Here is a 12,372-nt window from a genome sequence, read left to right as displayed (position 1 = left end):
TATATATATTATCATACATATGATATATATATATATCATTTATTAATCCATGCAGGAGATAATTTTATGGAAACCTCAGCCCCACCTATCTGTCTATCTTCCATCTCATTTATTTCTCTATTTATCTATAAAGCTTATCTGTCTGTCCGTCATCTCTCTATCCATCCATCCATTTACCCATCAGTCATTCATCTTAAAAATATACTCCAGAAGTGATATGGTTGTCATGGAGGCAAGTATTAACAATGTTGAGTTGAATTGGAAAATAAAATGACATTTTTTTCTGCATGGTTTACCAATGAGATTTAGATTTGCCTACTGGATTTTTCCGTAAATTGATGAACTTAATCTACAGCTATGGGGTTTTGATGGAAACACATTATAATAATATGCTCCACATGTCATCTTTTGTAAATATTAAACTTATAATGAAATTTTTAGCTGTCCTCTTAAAATGGGAAAGAGCTTACATAGTCTTTGGAAATTCTTATATAAGTTGAAGACACTGACTGATCTATGGGACCAGAGTGCATAGGAAAGAGGGTTTAGGGAATAAACTTTACTCGTTGACTTGTTAATTTGGTCAGTCTATAAACTTACATCCAGCTTCCTGCCTTCTAAGAGCTCTGCCAGGAAAAAAGAAAAAGGTAAGGGGCCAGCCCGGTGGTGCACTGCTACAGTGCGCCACTTGGGAGCGCGGCGGCCCTCCGGCCGAGGGTTCGGATCCCACATACAGACCGGTTCCCGCTCACTGGCTGAGTGAGGGGCGGGCACAGCACCGAGGGTCGCGATCCCGTTGCCGGTCCTGGTCCAGTACGGGCGCGACACTGAGGGTTGCGGTCCGTTGCTGGACACGANAAAAAAAAAAAGAAAAAGAAAAAGGTAAAAGATGACCCAGAGGGAGTCACTGCATTCAGGATCTCACAACCCAGAGAGCTCGCCGACACATAAGGTAATTAATTTAAATTAATAAGGAAAAAATTTACTAACAGAACCAGGCCAAATATGATGGTGGTCAAAAAATGTGCTGGGGTGTCCTAATGGCTTAACAAAGCAGCTCGCTCTATTTGGGTTTGATGGTCAGGTAGAAAAAGTGAAGAAGAGGCATCAGGGTCCTTGAAGTTCCATAGCACATGGAAGGACTCCTAAAACTAATGAAGATAATGGAGTGGAAATTTGCCTGGTGTCACAAAATTAGTAAGTGGCAAAGCCAGGCCTGGAGTTGATAAAGCTGAGGACTCTGAGTCCAGTGCTCTCTCTTCCCTCACAGCCCCCTGTACTGTCGACATAGGTGAGAAATGCTTTGGAATGAAGGAGACATGGCACGTGTTCCCATGCAGGAGGGACTGCCCCAGTACATGCCTCCGTCTGGGGAGACACTGTCCAAACTCTACCTGTAAGTTCTCTTTGATTCTCTTCTCACTGAAGCTCTTGGCCAAGACCACCACCCCCCGCTGCAGCTGGTAGCGCAGGGCAACTTGTCCTGGGGTTCGATTGTGTTTCTTGGCAATGGCATTCAAGATTGGCTCCTCCAGGAGACGTGGGATATTTGGGTCTATCCTGAAAAAGAATGCAGAAATGGAAGGTGTAAGAGGAAAAATCTAGACTGTGCTGCCCCTTTCCCCAAAATCCCCAGACAAATGAGAGGAGCAGGTACAATATGGTGTCATACGAATATTTATAGAGACCCATTAAACATTGTACCTCACTGGAAAAGCTAAACTGTCCATCTAGAGATGGATAAACAACTTGGTGTATATATGTCTAGTCAATGGAATATTACTCAACAATTAAATGGAATGAAATACAGACACTTGCGACTATATGAATGAATCTCACATACATGCTGAGCAAAAGAAGCCAGACAGAAAAGAATATACATGATATCTTCTATATGCAGTACTAGAGCACACAAACCTAGTCTAAGAGTAATAAAAAAAAATCAGAAAAGTAGTTGCCTCGAGGTGAGGAGGAATTGCCTCAGAAGAAACACAAAAGAACGTTTTTGGAAGATAAAAAGTCTCTGTATCATGATAGGGAGGTGGGTTATGTAGTACATCCATTTGCAAAGTTGTACAGCTAGGATATATGCATTACAACCTATGTAAGTTTGACCTTAAAACCATTTTTTTATATTTGAGCTTTTCCATAATGAGCTGTTGAAAGTTAATTTTGTAAAAAGCGCCTCATCGCCAAAATAGTTTCTGAAATAGGGTGACTCTTTGATATCTTCATTACCAGTTTGGGTCTCTGTGGGACGCCAGGGCACTGTAGGCAACTAGAACAATGTCCTTGGACTTGCAGAACTCCAGGAGTTTGCTCTGGTTGAGGTAAGGGTGACATTCCACCTGCAATTTGCAAAACCAAATGGTATCAGAACCTTTGAGCCAACAGCCACATGCAAACTTAAAAAGTACTTTAAAGGAATATCTAATACTACATTGATATATGGACTATATTTTTCAGATTGGTCATTTTTCGTATGCACTTTCTGAAATATCTTCAAATCCCATCAGTTGTTAGCCTGATAAAACAATTTTCTTTTTATTCTTTTTTTATTAGTGTTCTAAAATAATTAAAATCTCTCATGCCCAAATTCTAGTCTCTAAACGTCATTTCCTACTGAAAGGAACCAAGACCCCTCAGAGAAAGGTTGGATTCCAGTTCTGGGTGGGAAAGCTATAAGTTTAGCCTAGAAGGGCTTCCACTCTAGAAAGCAAAGAAGATGAGAAGAGAATGTGGCACAGCACAGGACCCAGAGCTCACTCGAAGAGGCTCCTCCTGGCCAAAATGTGGCAAGTTGAGCACTGAGAAGAATAGCAACTGCAAGGGATGGAAAAATGGCCTATTTGCTAAACAAAAATTTGCATGACATTGATCATATGTGATCAAGTCTTCAATTTCCTCCAATTTACAGAAAGTACAAAAGGATCATGTCAAACTGTATTGCATGGATCAACCACTAAAACCTATTGCATGGGAAACTCTACAGGACGAAAGGTTTAATTTATTCACTAAATAAATTAAAGGCGATAAAGGGGGAGTGAGAGCAAGAGCCAAGGAGGGAGAGAGAGAGGAAGAGGGAGGAGAAGAAAGAACCTACAGATTAAATGAGAGATTAAACAAACATATCACTCAATTTCAATGTATGGACCATATGTTTACCCCAATTTGAATTAATCAACTATAAAAATATGATACAATTGTATTTTAACACTCATGATAGTTAATGATATCAAGAAATCACTGCTAAAATTTTAGGTGTATAATGGTATTCTGGCAATGCTTATTTAAAAGTCTGTATATTTTAAAGATATAGGCCTAAAAAATTACAGATAGGAATTATATAATATCTGCTTCAAAATAATGCAGGGGTAGGAGTATGTGTGTAACAAGTTTAAATACAAAATAATTGTTGCTTAAATGTGGTGTTGGGGCATGTGAAGGGGTTATTATACAATTCTCTGTACCTTTTTATAGTTCAAAATTTTACAAAAGTGAAAAGTTTTAAAAGTTATAAAATAAATATTTTCATGATAAATATAGGAAAAAACACCACAAACTCACCCAGAATCCCACCAGAAAAATACAGCCGCTGTTATCATTTTGCTATGCTTAATTTTAGCCTCCTTTGTTTTTAAGAGTTATGTAATTTTAAACATAGCATATATAGTGACTATTATTAACGTTCCCTGTAGTAAGAAGCTGATTCTATTCACTTATGCCTCCCATCCCGTCTTCAGACTCTATGTCCTGGAAGAAGCTCACACACTCTTTGGTGAAATGGTCTTCCTTTGCCTTGCACTGACTGGTTTAGGAAAGTGCAGATTTCATTGTTCAAGCCAATGACACATGAGAAAAAAACTTGCTAAAAACTTTTCTAGAAATTCTTCCTCCATCATTAGAAACAGCCCAGGAAAACCCCCTTTCCCCTACTGAACATGAGCAAGAAGACATAACCGATTGCCTATGGAAAACCTTCCTGCAACGATGAAGAGCAGTGCACGGACAAAATATTTTGGTTTCAAGATAGTATCTTGCAGATTCTAGAGCAACCAATCCTAAACCTTCTGTAAATGAACCGACTTCTCTAAATTTTAAGCCAAGATTGAGTTTTCTGTTTCTTACAGCTAAAACAACCCTAACTGACATAGCAGCATATGATTATTTGACAGGCTTTCTACGTAATATTAGAACATAGATTTTCCTTTTTCCCATTAGTCTTCATAATATCTCAGCATAGATCTCTATGAAGCCATCATAAATTTAATCATTCCCCTATTGTTGGATATTTAAACTTCCAATTATGTGGTATTAGAAATAAAACTGTGATTAAAATATTTATTTGTATGCCTATCTGGTTATTTTTTTACATATTTTTATTTCCTACAAATATATTCCTAGATGCAAATAAAGACGGTTTAAACTTCCAATTATGTGGTATTAGAAATAAAACTGTGATTAAAATATTTATTTGTATGCATATCTGGTTATTTTTTTACATATTTTTATTTCCTACAAATATATTCCTAGATGCAAATAAAGACGGAGGGTATTATTTAAATAGCTTTTTATATAACTATCAAAATGATTTTCAAAATGATATACACTTTAAATGCCATGAATAATGTGTGATATGTGGCAGCATAGGGTGTTTTTTATAATATTTGTTTTAATTATGATTTATTTATTTGGTTACCTTCCACTCCTCTGCATAGACTTGCATTTGCTCTCTTCATTTGTAACCCCCCTGCTTGGTTTTCCATAAACTCCACACCACTAATTCCTCTGAGCTTTCCCATCCCTACTGGAGTGGTGGGCTCCTCAGTGGGATCCACCCCATCTCTGACTCCAACCTTCTCAACCCTCCTTCTCTGGCCTCCTGACATCACACTCTCCTCACATTCTTTCTACCTGTCTGGCATCTTCTATCCAATACTCTTGTCAGTGCTTCTTTATCTGACCCTTAGGTGTTGATCTTCCTGCCCTCTTCCTTGTTGTTCCATGAACTTTCCCTAGGGGATCAGATCCAGCTCTGTGAGTTTAATTACCATCCACAAAGCAACAACTCTGAAATCTGCATCTCCAGCCTTGAACACCACCTGAGCTCCAGACCAATGTTGCCACCTGCCAACTCAGCATCTCCACCTGGCTGTCTCATAGGAACCTCAAATCCACCTCTGAATACCTGAAATCAAACTCTTCCCACTCCACTCAACCTGCTTCTGCTCTGGTGTTCCCTATTGCAGTGAAAAGAACTACCAGCTATACAATTTTCATCAAGACAGAAACTTAGGAAATATTACTTAAAGAAGAAGGGTATGAAAAACAGAAAGTAAGAAAAGGCCCCCAAACCTAAGGGCTTACCTGGTTGCAGGTGGGTTTGTACTTGAGCCCTGGTTTGTTCAAGATCAGTTCCAGCTGTTTATGATTGAAATTAGACACCCCGATGGACTAGGTTAAACCTGCATCTTTACACTTCTCCAGGGCCTGGGAGGGAGGAAATATGTCCCTGGTTTGTTCAAGATCAGTTCCAGCTGTTTATGATTGAAATTAGACACCCCGATGGACTTGGTTAAACCTGCATCTTTACACTTCTCCAGGGCCTGGGAGGGAGGAAATATGGGGTAGACCTTTAATGTCATTTAGACCTTCTCATTTGCCATCAGACTCTTTAAAAATTGAAAATACGTTTTAACATAGGAATCAAACAGCTTTATCATTTGAACACATTGTTTCCTAATGCACTTTATTTCTTTCCACTTTTGTTTATTTTTTTATTTTTTGGCAGCTTGCTAGTATTGGAATCCAAACCCTTGACCTTGGTGTTATCAGCACCACATTTTCACCAACTGAGATAACCAGCCAGCCCTCCGAATGCACTCCTTGATTCTATTATACACACCCTCAGAACAAATAGCCATTAAGAAGCTTCTAAACTCCTCTTTACCTCCCTTCCCCCTTCAGTGGTGCCTGTTTTGCTGTTAGGCATGCAAAAGTTCTTCAACAAATGATACCAGAGTCAAGGCAAAGAGAAACTCTCAGGTTGTTTGTTATAGAGGGTTTGTTGCTATAGTGAAAAAAATGTATATATGGAATGGGCTTTATACAGACAGGCTTTGCTCTCTTTACAGTCCACCATTCTGCTAAGTCAGACAACAGCTTTGCCCTCCCTCCAAGGCACATTTATCTGTCCTGGAATATTGCACTAACTCCTTTGGCATTTGTCTCTGCTGATACATATTATATGGTTCACACCTCAATCTCATCTGTAGAGCACAGAAATACCTACTCAGAACCACAGAAGTTGGGATTTACAATGGAACTCAGAACTCATCCCGCTCAACTCCCTCACTTGACAGATGAGAACACAGAAATGCAGAGAAGTCACAGTCACATATCTGACGTCAGACAACGACTGGCACAAAAACCCATCTCTCCTAGCTCCCATCCTGGGATCCCTACCTTGCCACATAGTGCCTCTTAGGTGTCTGTAGTAGTACATACCTCCCACGTGTCACGAATGTCCACTGTATCTAAGATAATGTCCCCATTGGCATCCTTTGGCAGAAGTTCTTCCCCAGGCTGAAACATGGAGAAAACACAGGATGAAGATGATTTTCCTTAAGAATCACCTTTCTGGTGACTAAGGAGCTTGGTCACACATCCTTCAGGAGGCTGTGGTTATTGATCTGAGTGTGCATGCGTGTCCATGTGTGCGTGTAAGAGAAGATTGGGGGAAAAGAAGATCAGAATCACCTGAGAGAGGGCAGCTAAACACCTTTCCCCCTAATTACCTCCACTCTCCTACCCTCCCACACCCCTGAACTTCACAAAGAATGAGGTGCTCCACAGATGGAATTTACCTCATTTCTCAAGGGCAGGCTGGTTTGGAAGACAGGACTTGCCATAACTATTAACCAGGTGTTTTAGCTCCAGTTTTTGAGAACCTGGCTCTGAGATAATGATGTCAAAAGATAATTGATGTCAAAATGACATCAAACGTGCTCAGCAAATGTCCACTGTGATGAGAGATTGGATCAGCAAAGCCAAAAGGTACCCACTGTGCAATATGGACCACCCCAATACCTCCTTCTTTATCTGGGAGGTTCACCTGGGAGAGACCCTCCCACCAAAGGGGTGTGGGTTTCCTATGTATCTCTGCAGTCTGTAGTAACTCGACATTCTCGAGGACCTTAATCACTAAGGGCCTGCAGACAGGAGCACAGTCACTCCGACATGCAGAGCAAAGCCCTCCACCCTCTGAGGCAGAGGCCGTGGGATGAGTGAGCTTTAATCCCCCTGAAGGCAGGGGTGAGGATGGTGGGGCAACTCCACTGCCAGATAGTCGCAAATCATTTAGCAATTCTATCCACCTCCTCAAACCTACCTCTCTCAGCAAGAAACCAGAAATTGTGGCTGGAATGAGGTGACAGAGGTGCTAACAAAGTGATGAAACAGTCCTGGGCATAACAAGGAAGACCAAAAGCTGACCTTCAGAGCGAGCGGCATATGAATAAGGAAGAGATCCACGTAGCTCAGCTGAAGCTTCTTCAGTGACCTTTCCAGCCCTGGTCGAACCAATTCTGGTCGAAGGAAAGTAGCCCAAAGCTGCAGTGACCAAAAGAAATAAAAAGTGGCTTAAGATTTCATAGGTTTGGGGACCAAAATTAAATATCACACTTAAAAGACTGAGCAATGAGTGACAAACCATCATGGTGGCCTAAGACTAAGAGCAGCTGGGCTAGTTCCTGTCGCTCAGTATGAATTAGGTCCTTAAGAGATGCCAGATTTAATGCATGCATATATTGTAGAATGATGTGATCAGAACAGTTAGCACATCTGCCTCCTAAACATTCACCATTTCTTTGTGGTTAAAACATTCAAGATCCTCTTTTGTGGCTATCTTCAAATACACAGCACAATATTATTAACTATTGTCACCCTAGGAAACCAGAACTTACTCTTCCTTTCTGACCATAACTTTGTGACTTTGCACCAGTCTACCCACCTCTACCCACCCCCTATTCCTTCCTTTTTTTTTCTTTTTATTTGAGTGACTGCCATGTAAGAAAACTGAATAAAACTTCATGATGCAGGAAAAACCACTTAAAAGTTTCAAGGATTAGAAGAGTCATCCTCTAAAAGGAGGCGAGAAGTGGCAGGCAGGGGATGGGACCTACCGTCCTGTAAAATAAACACCTAAAACAATTCTGCTGAGATATCTGCATTCTAAAAGCAAGTGTTGTTATCAATGTAGACACACATAGGGTTTTTCTATAGAGACCTCAGCTCTCTTTTCATTGGAAGTAAGGTTTTCCATCCAAGAAAATCTTACAGATTTTACAAATTTCAGTCAAATCAGTGCTGATTTGATTAAAAAAAAAAAAAAAGGTATTTCCTAGTCTGGCTCTCTTTTCTGAATAATATCTCAACCTCACTTGATATGTCCTGAGAAAATCTACCAAAGATTTGAAGTAGGCCCATAGTGGCTTGGTTAATCCGTATGACAGTTTAAAAAGATAAATATTATTCTCATTTTGAATATGAATAATGTGATGTTCAGAGACTTTGAGGAACGGTGTCCCACCTTTAACACGTTCCAGAGCAAGCAAGACTCTTCTGTTGTCTGTGTTTCTATAATGAACCTCCACAATATTGAGACATACATAAATTAATCCAATGCAGACAATTTTTTTCACAATTACATGTCTGAACTGAGAGTGACCTCTTGGAGTAGGCCCATAGTGGCTTGGTTAATCCGTATGACAGTTTAAAAAGATAAATATTATTCTCATTTTGAATATGAATAATGTGATGTTCAGAGACTTTGAGGAACGGTGTCCCACCTTTAACACGTTCCAGAGCAAGCAAGCCTCTTCTGTTGTCTGTGTTTCTATAATGAACCTCCACAATATTGAGACATACATAAATTATTCAAATGCAGACAATTTTTTTTCACAATTACATGTCTGAACCGAGGGTGGCCTCTGGTCACTCCACACACAGGACCCTCACCTTGCTGATGTAGAAAATGTCCTCTCTCTGCACAGTGCCATCGGCAATCTTCTCTCGGAGGGCTGCCCCGATCTCCTCCTCATTTTGATAGAAGTAGGCCGCATCGATGTGACGGAAACCTGCGTCAATAGCCACTTTGGTGGCCTCGCCGGCCTTACTCTTGGGAATCTGCACAGCGGGAGTAGGAGAGTTGGTGATCCGAGCAACTCAGAGGGAAGCTATTTACTTCCTCGATGGCATTGTCACCGGCTGTTCCTGCCGCCTCCTGCTCCCCCTGCTCGATGGCACCAGTTTCAGTAACAGATGTGTACTCTGGGAACATAGTCTAAGCTCCACACAACTTCTATCCGAAATGAATTAGAGAAATCGGCTTCACCACGCAACGTGGAAAATCAGGTCTCATTCAATAAGAATCAAATGTTAGGAAATAGCTAACAGGAAAACTTCCTGTGTTCTGGGAGAAAACATGTAAGGCACCAGCAGGAAGGACAGGTGATTACACATACATGACTACACACACAGGTCTCATTCAATAAGAATCAAATGTTAGGAAATAGCTAACAGGAAAACTTCCTGTGTTCTAGGAGAAAACATGTAAGGCACCAGCAGGAAGGACAGGTGATTACACATACATGACTACACACACACACACACACACACACACCAGCATTTATTTTTGGCTAACAATTGGAAATGAGTCCATGCCACCCATCCTTCCCATTTTCCACCCAACTGGGCTTTTCGAGTCATTCGTGATCCTTTTTCAATGTCGTTCACTAGGTGCTCTCATTCAACATTTATGCAATAAGCATGTATTGAGTGGCTCCTGTGTGCCTAACATCCTGTCAGACCCTTAAGCCCTAGGGATTTAGCCATGAATGAAGGGTCCATCTTCCCTGTGCTCATGGGGCTTCTGAGAAGAAGTGGGGAACAAAGTCAGTAAACAAGGAAACAAGTCTTAAACACGTAAACCAGGAGAAATGCATCACTTGAAAACTCAAAACATGATTTCCACAGCATGTTCCAAGTTTAAAAGGCATGTGGATCACGGCTGAGAAGACACTCTGCATGTCTGCACACCTAACAAACCTGGCAGAAGGAAGGGAACTCAGGCATCGGGCTAGGAGAGACGCGTTAGAGGGACAGCTGGCGTCTCAGCCGAGGCTTGCTGGACAGCAGCTGTAGCACAGGGAGGGCGTGCTGGGACCAGAAGGTGTGCGTGAGCTCCTGTGAGGTCCTGAGTGGGAAAGAGCTCGCCACGTTCTAAGAAGTGAGAGAAGGCCAGGGGGCCACCATTCTGGGAACTAGAGAGCAGAGAGTCACATCCTGTCACTGATGCTTCAGAATGCCTCCAGTGCCCCCTTTCCTTTTCACTCTCATCCTTGGTTCTCTGTCCTGACTGTCATTTTCCTGGATTTTGGTAGCAACCCTCCTACAACCGTGGCCGTTCCTCCTGCTTGCTCGGGAGAAATAACAGGAGCAGGAAGGCATTGTCTTTATTTCTTTGCCCTGTTCTAAAGCATCTCACCAGGAAAATATCTGGATAATAAATACATTATAATGGCAACGTCATGAATGATTTTTAAATCTCATCTCAACTTTTTTTTAGAAAAAGACTTTAAATTAATTCCCCCTTTCCGACAGAAAAACACAAGGACTCCTCGCCTAAAGCATATGCCCTCTACAGTCAGGCAATTTTCCATCCTCTGTCCTCAGCGTGCCCCTTCTGCTTGAGTGGAGCCCACGTCCTCACTGCTCACGGGAATGCCTGTGCCTGACTTCAAGCCTTGCTTAGTGCAGCTCACCTCCTCCTTGAAGCCCTCCCAGGACATTCCAGCTCACATCTGCCTCCTTCTTTCTGAACCTCTCAGTTCTGAACCTTTCTGAACTTCTCCTGGTGTGTAGCTATGTGATATTGAGCATTGTTGTGTACCTGTTCACCTGTGCATCTCACATCTTTATCTAGTTGTCATAGCCTCAGAGAAGTGGAACTTTCTTCTACACAAACTCCCACCATTTGCAGTTTGGGCCCTTTACCCCTCAAGAGTTTCTAACCAACAGTAGAGAGGCTCTTACAGAGTGAGAAAGAGCAGGCTGAGCCCAGATTTTTAAAAAGGTAAGAAATAACAATAAGAGTACTTACCTGGAAGAGTTATTGAGGACTTAATTTGATGTATGTTAATTCAATATATAGGTAACAATAATAATAACAATTATAAAGATAATCCACCCACAAAATTATCAGCCCCTGAATCCCCACAGTCAACAGCTTGTCATCCCATTTAGTGCAGAGATGTGCATGACCTGGAGACAGGCAAGTTAGAGACGGTGAAATTGGAAGCCCAGATGAGTCTTCCAAACACATGGTGTACCAGGTGCAGGGCTCCTGCCAGCCGACAGCCCTGCAAGGGCAGTTTATGCAGGACCTTCAGCCCCCACCCGAGTCCACTTACGTCTGCAGAAGCAAAAGTGCCAAATCCAAGCACTGGCATGAAGTGCCCATCATTCAGCTTCACAGAGTGACTGCAGCTCAGATCCATCCTTGTCCACACTCAGCTAGTCTGCCTCTGTCTTTCCCTCCTCCTAACTCTGATTCTTGGAGTTGACAAGGCTCCAGCTTTCTTTATTTCTACCAACAATAAGACAGGCGAGGCTGAGATTACAGCTGCTAATGTTGCCAAAATGAAACTGGAATCAATCCAGATTCCACATTGTTTTGTGATTCTTTCATGTCTCTGAAGGCGTATCTTACAGGAAAAACAAACAGAACTGCTATGCATGCTAGGGGAGTCTGAATTTTCTCTTCAGCATTGTTCACGATGGAGTCCTCTCTTAAAAATTAGCCATGCCAATGTGTCCTTGGCAATTACACCAGACCTACTTTACGAAATGCAAAATGATCATTAAGCTGGCCATTTCTAAACACCAATTCTGCTAGAGGACCTTAGTTAAGTTTCTCACCCTCTATTTCATCATAAATCTCAACAACAACAACAAAAGACCTTATTGAGAATTTCTTGAACAAAGCTTCACGCCTAGTCCCAACAAAATTCCTTAGGAACATCCACCCCTTATTTCACCACATTTTTTCCCCTGTACTGAGGCCCCATTCTGCCTTCTGATTCTTTCTGACTTGTTTCCATGAATCTTTTTGGCAAGAAAAAATTTGCCTTAGATCACACATAAGTTTCTGTATTCCTGCCGTTGTTTCAGTGACTGCCTATTTCTGGAATAGCCTGCTCTGCTCCCACCTCATTCCCTGATGAACTACTTCTCCAAAATGCACCTGCTCCAGCCTCACATTTCGTATCATTCCTCCCACGACCTCACTGGACAAGGGTGACCACACTTTCC

General features: G+C 41.6%; 1 protein-coding gene across 1 annotated transcript in view; it reads right to left on the bottom strand.

Moving 5' to 3' along the window:
• LOC103602898 (dihydrodiol dehydrogenase 3-like) overlaps nt 1–11,869 on the bottom strand; it is a 17,517-nt gene extending 5,648 nt beyond the window's left edge. Inside the window, 7 exon segments of the mRNA XM_008587348.1 lie at nt 1,395–1,560; nt 2,239–2,348; nt 5,368–5,490; nt 6,508–6,585; nt 7,495–7,611; nt 9,019–9,186; nt 11,472–11,869. Coding sequence (XP_008585570.1) covers nt 1,395–1,560; nt 2,239–2,348; nt 5,368–5,490; nt 6,508–6,585; nt 7,495–7,611; nt 9,019–9,186; nt 11,472–11,558 — 849 coding nt within the window. The 5' untranslated portion in view covers nt 11,559–11,869.
• Between the last annotated feature and the right edge of the window lie 503 nt (nt 11,870–12,372).

The sequence above is a fragment of the Galeopterus variegatus genome, unplaced genomic scaffold (genome assembly GCF_000696425.1).
Source record: "Galeopterus variegatus unplaced genomic scaffold, G_variegatus-3.0.2 Scaffold4344, whole genome shotgun sequence".
NCBI classification, from domain to species: domain Eukaryota; kingdom Metazoa; phylum Chordata; class Mammalia; order Dermoptera; family Cynocephalidae; genus Galeopterus; species Galeopterus variegatus.
The sequence above is the reverse complement of the archived record's forward strand: the minus strand, read 5'-3'. Positions and strand labels throughout refer to the sequence as shown.